General features: G+C 43.8%; 1 protein-coding gene across 4 annotated transcripts in view; it reads left to right on the top strand.

Annotated features, from left to right (window-relative positions):
- Positions 1–9,998, top strand: part of tab1 (TGF-beta activated kinase 1/MAP3K7 binding protein 1) — a 30,194-nt gene extending 20,196 nt beyond the window's left edge. For 2 of the 4 annotated variants that reach the window (XM_085162129.1, XM_085162130.1), the window contains exons 8-11: positions 2,915–3,059; positions 3,299–3,512; positions 4,529–4,682; positions 8,974–9,998. In XM_085162129.1, coding sequence (XP_085018255.1) covers positions 2,915–3,059; positions 3,299–3,512; positions 4,529–4,682; positions 8,974–9,196 — 736 coding nt within the window. In that variant the 3' untranslated portion in view covers positions 9,197–9,998. Of the gene's footprint in view, positions 1–2,914; positions 3,060–3,298; positions 3,513–4,528; positions 4,683–8,970 lie in introns of all 4 variants that reach the window. The other 2 variants (XM_085162127.1, XM_085162128.1) reach the window with 1 other exon arrangement.
- Positions 9,999–12,270: the final 2,272 nt, after the last annotated feature.

Here is a 12,270-nt window from a genome sequence, read left to right as displayed (position 1 = left end):
AAAATCTCACGATACTTGGCCCCATTCATTCTGTCCTTAACACAGATCAGTCGTCCTGTCCCCTTGGCAGAAAAACAGCCCCATAGCATGATGTTTCCACCCCCATGCTTCACAGTAGGTATGGTGTTCTTGGGATGCAACTCAGTATTCTTCTTCCTCCAAACACGACGAGTTGAGTTTATACCAAAAAGTTCTACTTTGGTTTCATCTGACCACATGACATTCTCCCAATCCTCTGCTGTATCATCCATGTGCTCTCTGGCAAACTTCAGACGGGCCTGGACATGCACTGGCTTCAGCAGCGGAACACGTCTGGCACTGCGGGATTTGATTCCCTGCCGTTGTAGTGTGTTACTGATGGTGACCTTTGTTACTTTGGTCCCAGCTCTCTGCAGGTCATTCACCAGGTCCCCCCGTGTGGTTCTGGGATCTTTGCTCACCGTTCTCATGATCATTTTGACCCCACGGGATGAGATCTTGCGTGGAGCCCCAGATCGAGGGAGATTATCAGTGGTCTTGTATGTCTTCCATTTTCTGATGATTGCTCCCACAGTTGATTTTTTCACACCAAGCTGCTTGCCTATTGTAGATTCACTCTTCCCAGTCTGGTGCAGGTCTACAATTCTTTTCCTGGTGTCCTTCGAAAGCTCTTTGGTCTTGGCCATGGCGGAGTTTGGAGTCTGACTGGTTGAGGCTGTGGACAGGTGTCTTTTATACAGATGATGAGGTCAAACAGGTGCCATTCATACAGGTAACGAGTGGGGGACAGAAAAGCTTCTTACAGAAGACGTTACAGGTCTGTGAGAGCCAGGGATTTTCCTTGTTTGAGGTGACCAAATACTTATTTTCCACCCTGATTTACGAATAAATTCTTTACAAATCCTACCATGTGAATTCATGGATTTTTTTTTCACATTCTGTCTCTCACAGTTGAAGTGTACCTCTGGTGCAAATTACTGACCTCTGTCATCATTTTAAGTGGGGGAACTTGCACAATCGGTGGCTGACTAAATACTTTTTTGCCCCACTGTACCAGTCTGGCTTTAAGCCACACCATAGCACGGAAACGACCGTGCTAAGAGTCTATAATGATCTTCTTGTATTTGCTGACTCTGGTCGCCCTGCCGTTTTAGTTTTATTGGATCTGTCTTCAGCCTTTGACATGGTTGATCATAATATTCTCTTGAGGAGGCTAGAGAGCATGTTGTAGGCATCAAGGGTTCTGCCCTTAACTGGTTTAATTCTTACCTCAGAGATAGATCCTTCTCTGTTGTGATGGGAGGATACTCTTCCTCTGTTGCCCCTCTCTGCTGTGGTGTGCCCCAGGGGTCTGTATTGGGCCCTTTATTATTCTCTTTGTATATGCTATCCTTAGGCTTCATATTTGAAAAATATAATATTTCTTATCACTTTTACGCTGATGACATTCAAATCTATTGTCAACTGACTGATGATTTGTCAGCATCACTAAACTCCCTGTATGATTGCCTGAGAGAGGTCAAAGATTAGCTGTCAGATAATTCTCTCATTTTAAATGAGAAAAAAACTGAAGTTATGGTGTTCGACAACCATATTCCTCAAGACCAGCTTGTTGCCCTGCTGGGGCCCCTAGCTAACTCTCTCTCTGATTCTATACGTAACCTGGGTGTCTATTTGGATAGCTCCTTTAAGTTCGATAAGCAAGTGTCATCGGTAGTTAAATCTGTTTTGGGTTTTTTTCCAACTGCGCCACATCTCTAAAGCTAAGCATTATATACCACACAGGGACCTGGAAAAACTAATCCACGCTTTTGTGACCTCCAGGTTAGATTATTGTAATTCTCTCTACTGTGGTCTCCAAGCCTTCTCTCTTCGAAGGCTGCAACTCGTTCAGAATGCTGCGGCTCGCCTTCTTACTGGAACTAGAAAATTTGACCCTATTACTCCAGCTCTTGTTGATCTACACTGGTTACCAATCAAATATCGCATTGAGTTTAAAATCTTGCTACTCACTTTTAAAATCCCGAATAACATTGTGCCCAGCTACCTCACTGACCTCCTGTACACTCCTTGTCGGCCATTAAGATCATCAGGTCAATTACTCCTGGCCCAACCTAAGTTTAGACTGAAGACCAGAGGCGTGCCTTTGCTTCAGCTGCACCCAACCTTTGGAATAACCTCGCTGCTTCTATTCGAGCCTTGGACTCTATCCAATCCTTTAAATCAAGATTGAAAGCATATCTATCATGACCAGTTAATACCCTTTTAAATCTTTTAAACTTTAAACTTTTAAATCGTTTAAATTTTTTATTAAATGTCATTAAATTTATTATTTTATTATTAATTTTACTGCTGTTTTTGTCTTCTTAGTGGATTTTGTATTTATCTAACTCTTCTGGTCTGTTAGTGCCTCTATCCTGTCTGTGCTAGTGCCTGATCTGTACCCTGTTATTGACTTATGTTGATTTTCCATATTACTGTGAAGCACTTTGGTGCCTTCAGGTTTTAAATGTGCTGTATAAATAAAACTGTATTGTATTGTATGAAATTCTGTTATCCGGGGGCCCCGTGCTCTCTTCTGTCTCACACCTCTCTCTTCCTATTGTTATCAAGGCCAACTGAATAAAAAAAAACCTTGAGTCATTCCAATTATGATCCTCAATAAAACACATAATAGAGTCTGTATAGAATTTCCTCCTTTGTAGCATCAAAGGGAGTGCAGGAAATGTGATGTGAACAATGTAAGCGCTTCTTTGGATCTATAAGATTAGTTTATTATATGGAGGTCAGGGGCTCTTATGTCTGCTTTTCATCCTGGGTTCTCCCTCTGTCGCCTTCCCCCAGCATATCTAGCAGACTTGACCCGTACCGTCTTTCCTTTTATGTGTCTAATATTAATTTAAGTGCTGACATATCTGTCCGTCTCCTACGACAGCGCGGCCAAGTCAAAGCCAGTTGTTGCGGAGCCAGAGATTCATGGCGGCCAGTCTTTGGAAAGCGTCACAGGCTTCTTGTTGCTGATGTCAGAGGGACTGATAAATGCCCTCGAGTCCGCCCATGGTCCCGAACAGGCTAATCAGGTTAGCAGATTCATTCTGATAAGCTACTTTCACCTCATTTATTGTCATTCCTTCCTCTTCTTCCTTACTTACACTAATATTTTTTTCTTTCGAGTTTTGTTTTCTTGCCTAGTTTGAGTCTATTTCTGTGTCCTTTATTCTCCTAGGCTCCTTTTTCTGTCCTTAGGTTTAATCCTTGTCCTTACTTCTTCCACTCTTACATTAACCTTTTCTTTCTCTGACCCCACTGTCTATTGTAGGAAATTGTTGCCATGGTAGCAGCAGAGCTAGCCCAGCAGACCAGTCTGGAGGCGGTGGCTCAGTCTGTGGTCGATCGGGTCAAGCGGCTTCACCACGATGTGTTCGTTTCCGGCCGTCAGAGGGCGACTTACTGCTCTCGACACGAAGACATGACCCTGCTCATCCGCACGCTCAACTACCCACTGGCTGATGCAGCGCTCACGCCCACGCAGGGTAGGATCTGGCATTTAGGCATTGATTCATATCTCAAGGAAAGCACGTCTAAGAAGCGGCGTTCTGCTGTAGCTACACCAACACAGTTCCCTCATTTAAAACTTTAGCGAGTTAGTCACATTAGAATGCATTATTCATACTGAACCGTTAAAAAAAGGCTCGTGACTTCAGGCACAAGTGTCAGGCGAAGGACTTTGCATGTTGTTGAGCAAACAGTTGTTTTAATTGTCGTCACAATATAGCTGAAGAAGATTCCCCATACAAGGAACAATAATGGATGCATCGTGATGTCAGTGCATGTGTTTGCAAACATTATTATTCCATTTTAATGTTTCAGTTCAAATATCTCCGGTTTTCTTCCCTGGTTGTCTGCCGCTTTCCCGTGCGGGTGTCTGTCTTTGTTGCTATAAACATATTAACTTCTGTTTACTTCACCCTCATGTGTTTGAAAAGCAACATCATGGGGTGGTATGAAGTGGCTCATGCCCCAGGCCAGTCTCTTTGAAGCAAGACTATCTAGGGTGCTTGTTTGTGTTTGTGCACTTGGCTTGTCCTTCCTGTGCTTCTGCAGGCATTCCTTGGTGGGATCTGGTTTCAGCCGCCGTGCAAGGTTGATGCCGGACATCTTGTTCTTGTCCTTAGGAGGTTCATTGAATGTTAAATAAAATTTCTAACCGAAGATCAGATAAAATTTTTATATTTGACGATTGTGCATTGCCATTTGTATCAGAAGAGGGAGCAGTGTATCAGTGTGATCCCAAAGCATCGGATCACAGTTATCAGATACCCAGTTTAAACTCAGACCGGTTTCCTGGAAAATAATCAGAAAATAACATCTGATCCTTGAGTAGAGCTGTTAAAAAGAATATCAAATAGAGCCTAAACAATCAGGCTTTTGAGAAGAATATCGGGTTTACTCCCAGAGCCAGGACCTTTGCTTTTCTAAAGTCCTTGTTGAAATTATTTAGCGGCTCACAAATATACAGGACTCAGCTTTCTTCTACTTCTTCTTTCAGGCGGCCGTATCTGTCCCGTGTCTGTGCCCTACTCAAACAGCCAGAGCACCAGTAAAACCAGTGTCACCCTCTCGCTGGTCATGCCCTCGCAAAGCACCCTGACCAATGGAACCAACACGGCCTCCACCCTGGAGGAAGGCACCCCGACACCTGGGTAAGCCTGCATTGTGTTGAGTCCCTGCCTGCTCTGGGTCCTCACTCCTTCTCCCCTGCTGGGCATACTTTGAATTAGCCTCTTTTTCACTTTGACGCACCTCTGCCCTGTTTTTGTTTCATAAGCTCAATTTTAGCTCCCTTGTTTGCACTGCTGTGGGGCGGATCCTCTGTGCAAGCTTTGTTCTGCCTTCACCCTTCACCCCCTGCTGTTAGGTTTATTTTTGCTGTCTTTTAAATAAGCAGAAAGTCCTCCCTCACGTGCTCTACTTATTTTGAGTCTTTAGGTCTTATTTTCACACACCCTTGTGTTCCTGCACTGCTATGCTTATTTATGTGTTAGCATGGCTTTCGCTCTGCTGCTCTGCTGTTGGGATGGCACGCCATAATTCATTTCACTTGAAATTCAGAAGATAACAAGTGCCAATAAAAACTCCACTTCCTCATTCCACAGCTTGTTTCTTTTGTTTTGCTTTTCTTTCTTTTAGATGTCAGTGTAGAGATAGAGATAATGCGGGCGCCTGTTAATACTTTTTCCAAGAAATTGAGAGTTGCAGAACAAAAGCTGCTTAAATGTCCTCAGTCCTGCTGCCACTGCTGGCTGATGGGGACAAGCAGTCCCGCACAAGCTGTGCAGCAGAGATGAATGAGATGCAGATGGAAAAGAGTTGTGTTGCACCTGTGCAGAGGGGTTGCACTGCTGAGAGACTGAATACAGGTACAGACTATAGGAATATAGATCTGGATCATGTCAGGCGGAACAGCTGGAACTGCATACCAATTTGGGAATACTGACAGACAGAATTTATAATAATGCTTATTAGGGCTGTACGATTTTGCATAAAATGAGAATCACAATTTTTTGGGTTAGAATTGAGATCACGATTCTCTCACGATTTTTTTTTCCAGTATAAATATTTATTGCGCTTATTAACTGCACATCAACTTCGTAACAGTTGAGACTGAACATAAAAACAACAAATATCTCACATTTTGTCGTTGCTGCAAAATGTTGTACTGCTTAAAATTCCGTCTCCACCGTTGCTCGACACTGCGTGTATAGAGCAGGTAGTGCAACAATAGAAAAATAGTTGCGGGACGGCACTGTGTAGCGTTTGTCTAGGGTGTTGATCATTTTCCTAAATCCCTCGTTTTGCACAGTGTTGATGGAGCCATATCTTTGGTCAGGTGATAAGTAATAGCCTCCGTAATTTCTTTGTGCCTGCGGGAGTTCGACGTGTATAGGGAAGCGCTGTATAAGTTTCCCGTTATTGATGTTTAGGTGGTTGACCGGGACGGATTTTCTCCTGTCACTTCCTCGTCAGCCCTGACGTGCTCTCCGTTGTTTTTTCCCTGCCAATTTTAGCATCACACGGCACAGGTTCTGTATCACGTGGTATAAGGCTCCGCCCTTGTCATTTGTTGAGCAGGAAGAGTGAGCGCTTGTTTTCATGCAGATTACGTCCGGGATCAAAATGCGGTACAATCGTCGTCGTCTTTTTTTTTCTTTTCTTTTTTTTAATCGTTGTCATTTGGAAATGAGATCGCACATAAGTATGAATCGAGATCGCGATTTTCTAACGATTAATCGTGCAGCCCTAATGCTTATATTTATGTTCCAGAGCAATCTATGTGGACTTGATCAGCCAACAAAATACCTGTAACCTGCACCTTACTGTAACGTAGCATGATGAAGCAGTTTCCTCCTTCTTCTGGGCCTCATGCGTTAGTCCATCATTTCTTAGCACCTTCTCGGATCCCGTCATCCATTATCAGCACACTCATTCTGACATATTTATAGTCAAGGTCAACAACAGCCATTTATAACTCATTTACAGTGGCAATACATGTTATTGACGTTTATGACTTAGAGCTGCACTCTGCCCTAAAATGTTCTTTTTTCTCCTCATGTAAAACTCTTTTGCTGTGTGTGTAGGTGGTAATTGTGCTTTGTCAATTATATACAGTGGGGCAAAAAAGTATTTAGTCAGCCACCGATTGTGCAAGTTCCCCCACTTAAAATGATGACAGAGGTCAGTAATTTGCACCAGAGGTACACTTCAACTGTGAGAGACAGAATTAAAAAAAAAATCCATGAATTCACATGGTAGGATTTGTAAAGAATTTATTCGTAAATCAGGGTGGAAAATAAGTATTTGGTCACCTCAAACAAGGAAAATCCCTGGCTCTCACAGACTTGTAACGTCTTCTGTAAGAAGCTTTTCTGTCCCCCACTCGTTACCTGTATGAATGGCACCTGTTTGACCTCATCATCTGTATAAAAGACACCTGTCCACAGCCTCAACCAGTCAGACTCCAAACTCCGCCATGGCCAAGACCAAAGAGCTTTCGAAGGACACCAGGAAAAGAATTGTAGACCTGCACCAGACTGGGAAGAGTGAATCTACAATAGGCAAGCAGCTTGGTGTGAAAAAATCAACTGTGGGAGCAATCATCAGAAAATGGAAGACATACAAGACCACTGATAATCTCCCTCGATCTGGGGCTCCACGCAAGATCTCATCCCGTGGGGTCAAAATGATCATGAGAACGGTGAGCAAAGATCCCAGAACCACACGGGGGGACCTGGTGAATGACCTGCAGAGAGCTGGGACCAAAGTAACAAAGGTCACCATCAGTAACACACTACAACGGCAGGGAATCAAATCCCGCAGTGCCAGACGTGTTCCGCTGCTGAAGCCAGTGCATGTCCAGGCCCGTCTGAAGTTTGCCAGAGAGCACATGGATGATACAGCAGAGGATTGGGAGAATGTCATGTGGTCAGATGAAACCAAAGTAGAACTTTTTGGTATAAACTCAACTCGTCGTGTTTGGAGGAAGAAGAATACTGAGTTGCATCCCAAGAACACCATACCTACTGTGAAGCATGGGGGTGGAAACATCATGCTATGGGGCTGTTTTTCTGCCAAGGGGACAGGACGACTGATCCGTGTTAAGGACAGAATGAATGGGGCCAAGTATCGTGAGATTTTGAGCCAAAACCTCCTTCCATCAGTGAGAACTTTGAAGATGAAACGAGGCTGGGTCTTCCAACATGACAATGATCCAAAACACACCGCCCGGGCAACAAAGGAGTGGCTCCGTAAGAAGCATTTGAAAGTCCTGGAGTGGCCTAGCCAGTCTCCAGACCTCAACCCCATAGAAAATCTGTGGCGGGAGTTGAAAGTCCGTGTTGCTCGGCGACAGCCCCAAAACATCACTGCTCTTGAGAAGATCTGCATGGAGGAATGGGCCAAAATACCAGCTACTCTGTGTGCAAACCTGGTAAAGACCTATAGTAAACGTTTGACCTCTGTTATTGCCAACAAAGGTTATGTTACAAAGTATTGAGTTGTATTTTTGTTATTGACCAAATACTTATTTTCCACCCTGATTTACGAATAAATTCTTCACAAATCCTACCATGTGAATTCATGGATTTTTTTTTCACATTCTGTCTCTCACAGTTGAAGTGTACCTCTGGTGCAAATTACTGACCTCTGTCATCATTTTAAGTGGGGGAACTTGCACAATCGGTGGCTGACTAAATACTTTTTTGCCCCACTGTATGTGCTTACTGGAATGCACGGATGATTGACAGCCTCTCCTAGCATACCTGAAGTGTGCACTTACCTTGTCAGACTACTTGCTCAAAACCGCCTGCTTTATAAAGTGAGCGAGCATGAAGAGCTCTCTGTGTGCGAGCGCATTTCCTAAACGTTCCCGCTGCTTTGATTGCTGCAAGTGCACGTTTTGATTCTTCCCTTTGCATCGTCGTCCTTCAAGGTTGTTTCTTCAGCTCTTCTTCCTCTATGATTTCCACTCTGCTCCCGTCTGTCACTCGCCGTCTGACTCACAGCCATATTTCTCTTCCTCTTGGTTCCCAACTTGCCAATATCCATCCTGCGTCCTTCACTCTGTCCTTGCCTCTCCGTTTTCCGCTCCTGCAGCACGTTTCACCCCACTACCAGCCAAGCTTCCGTCAACATCCTACAGCCCATAATTGAACTCCCTCTTTCCCCTCTTTTTCCCCTCTCGCCCCTTCCCCCCCTTCCCTCCTCCACCTCCCTCCTTTCTCTTTCCACCATGCCTCGTCCTGCTCGGCCTCTCCCTTCATCCACCTCTCTTCTTTGTCTCTCCACTCGTGACATGGACCTCTTCCCCTCCTCTTGGTGCTTCTCATCCTCTTCCTCCTCTATTCCAACCCTCATACCTGTGTCTTCCTCTTCCCTCATCCTCTCCAACCACCCACCTTTCTCCTCCTCCTTCTGCTCCTCCACGCTCCCCAGCAGTCAGAGCCCCACAGCCACTCTGCAGTCCACCAACACCCAGACGCAGAGCTCCAGCTCCAGCTCAGGAGATGGAAGCCTGTTCCGCCAGAGAGGGAGTCAAGCGGCGCAGCCTGACGAGACGGGCAGGGTCCCACCCTACGTGGACTTCAGTCAGTTTTACCGACTGTGGGGGAGCGACCACGGCGATGGCCAGAGCATGCAGGGAGGCCTGGGACCGCAGTGAGACCCACTGGAGTTTCCAGCAAAGCTGACACATGGATTTTTAAAGGGACAAAGATTTAGGGACGTGATGGGACGTCTTATAATATGCTGTTAATGTAATGTTACTACATATAAGTGACCTAAAGGTGCTGGGGATGAACTTCTCAACAGAAGTTGAAGACAATGAAATGCTGGGAAAACGTTGTCACTTCACTCCAAATTGATGTTTGGTCATTTGTAAAAGACAAAGGTGAGTGAGTGAATCCATGTAATCCAGATTGACAAAATTATTTTCAGATGTAAAGGCACCAAAAGGGGAATCTCATGGACTGGGAGCTTGTGGAGCTGTGAGTTATTATATACTGTAAGGCCTTTAAACTGAATAAATGAATGCTTTATAAAGTACTGTTTAAGTTGTAATGACAGTATATCTCCAGATTAATTCCCATCAGCTTTCATTTTCCCAAAGAGTTCTTCAATAATTCGTTGCTTTGACGTCCTGACCTTCGTTAAAGACCTCAACGGTCTGCTTATATGGTTGTTATGGCAGCAACTAATGTAACTAGCGGTCACACTGCATCATTGTGTTGTCATTTCCACACAGCCCAGAGGTTTATTCAGGGATTGACAGTTTAGAATATAAACACAACATGTACAGCAGGGCTTATTAGGGATTTCATTATGATATTACAACCAGCTACCAGCTGGGACTGAAGCTGGTAATAACTTGCTTTAAAGTGGACCTATGATGCTTTTTATCTACCACGAGTACTTAAAGTTGTGACGCTGTGTAAGATGTAAATAAAGATGAATGAATTTGGAAATGTCACAGACCCATATTTTATCACAATAGAACACAGTAAAAAATATCAACGGTTTCAACTGAAAAAAGATAATTACCATTTTAGAAAATCTTAGCTCAATTTGGATTTGATGGCAGGGCCATGTTCACCACTGTGTAGCATCTGTTCTTTTGACAGCAGACCCTAAATTTTGGAAAACTGAGGAGAGCAGCTGGACTTCTGGCAGACGAATATTGTCCCATTCTTGTCTGATGGAGGATTCCAGCTCGGGTCTGCTTTGTTCTGTTTTGTTTGATCATGTGCCACTTGATTGCTGATGAAAGGTCAGCACCCAAACTCGTCTACTACAAAGCCATACCGTTCCAATGGCTGCAGTTTTGCATTGTCTTTCTGAACCACACAGTCCTTCCCTGAAAAAGGGGGTCTGGATGGGACCATATGGTGCTCTAGAACTGAGCACTGGTAACAAGCTAGATATTGCATCTGGCCTCAGAACAGTTGTCTGCTTGGCCTGAGTCCATTTTAAATGAGCTTTGGCCCAGAGAAGACAGCAGTGTTTCTGGATCACGTTCACATATGGCTTCTCTGCCTGACAGAGCTTTAACCTGCATTTGTGGATGGCACAGTGAACTGTGTCCACAGGCAGTGACTTCTGGAAGTGTTCCTCAGCTCGTGCCAGTTTTAATGCAGTGCCGTCTGATGGCCCGAAGATCAGACATTTGGTATCGTTTTTGGCCTTGTCCCTTGCACACAGAGATTTCTCAAGGTGTTCTGATTCTTGTGATGATATTATGTACTATAAATCATGAGATGCTAAAAATCCTCACAGGTTGACAATCATCTGAAATTATTTAACAATTTGTTAAAATTTTTTCTCAAGATGATGCAAATGCAGGTGAACCTCTGCCTCTCTAAGGCTACGTTCACACTGCAGGCGAAAGCGCATCAAATCCGATTTTTTTGACCCTATGCGACCCATATCCGATCATGGTGTGACAGCGTGAACGGCACAAATCCGATATTTTCAAATCCGATCTGGGTCACTTTCGTATGTGGTACTGATTCCGATACATATCTGATGTTTTAGAAAGCGACTGCTGTGTGAACGGTCAAGTCGCATTAAATCCGTCTTTTACGTCACTGACACAAGACAGACGCCAATTATCAGCGCCGGAGAAGCGCCCGAGAAGACATCGCAAACGCTTCCTGGCCATCCAGTGTAGATGTCAGTGAAACTGTTGGGAAGACAACGTGAACATTTTATTTGTACTGTATAATCTGCAGATTCTGACAGAAATCTGCAACTATCCTTTGAAGCACCGCTCCTCTAAAACAGCAATAATAATAATAATAATAATAATAATAATAATAATAATAATGGATTGGATTTATGTAGCGGTTTTCAAGGCACCCAAAGCGCTTTACAATTCCACTATTCATTCACTCTCACATTCACACGCTGGTGGAGGCAGCTACAGTTGTAGCCACAGCTGCCCTGGGGCAGACTGACAGAAGCGAGGCTGCCATATCGCGCCATCGGCCCCTCTGGCCAACACAAGACAGACGCCAATTAACAGCGCCCGAGAAGACATTGTGAACGCTTCCTGGCCATCCAGCGAAACTCTTGGGAAGACAACGTTAACATTTTATCTGTACTGTATAATCTGCAGATTCTGACAGGAATCTGCAACTATCCTTTGAAGCACCGCTCCTCTAAAACAGCAATAAGGATCATTATTAGGTTATCCACATTATTATGTAAATAACAAAATAACTTAAAGCAAAAATTGGGAAACGTAAAGTCCGAAGTCTTTATATTAAGACACATTATTAAAACAGAGCGCGTTGTGTGTGACGTCTTCTTTTGCGCATGCGGGCCGCTTTGAGCGTTCACACTAGAGCGCGTTTGCTGTCGCATTTTATCTATAGTGTGAACAAGTAGACAAAAAAATTGGATTTGATCAAAAAATCGGAATTGAGCATCAAGACCTGCAGTGTGAACGTAGCCTAAGACTCTTTTTGTACCAAACCATGTTTCTGACCTGTTGGCAAATAACCAAATTAGCTGTAAAATATTCCTCCAAGCTTTTTACTCTCACTTTGACAACGTTTGTTGCCCAACCTTTTTAACCTTTTTGCTGCAATCAAATTTAAACTAAGCTAATAGAGTTTTTTTTAGATATATATATAAAAGGTTGTTTTTACTCAGTTCAAACATTTAATTTGTTTTCTGTGTTCTGTGGTTAATAAAAATACTGGTTTACGAGATTTGCTAAACATTGCTTTCTGTTAT

This window comes from Neolamprologus multifasciatus, chromosome 6, assembly GCF_963576455.1.
Source record: "Neolamprologus multifasciatus chromosome 6, fNeoMul1.2, whole genome shotgun sequence".
NCBI lineage: Eukaryota > Metazoa > Chordata > Actinopteri > Cichliformes > Cichlidae > Neolamprologus > Neolamprologus multifasciatus.
Note: the sequence above shows the minus strand (reverse complement) of the source record. Positions and strands in the feature narration are given on the sequence as shown.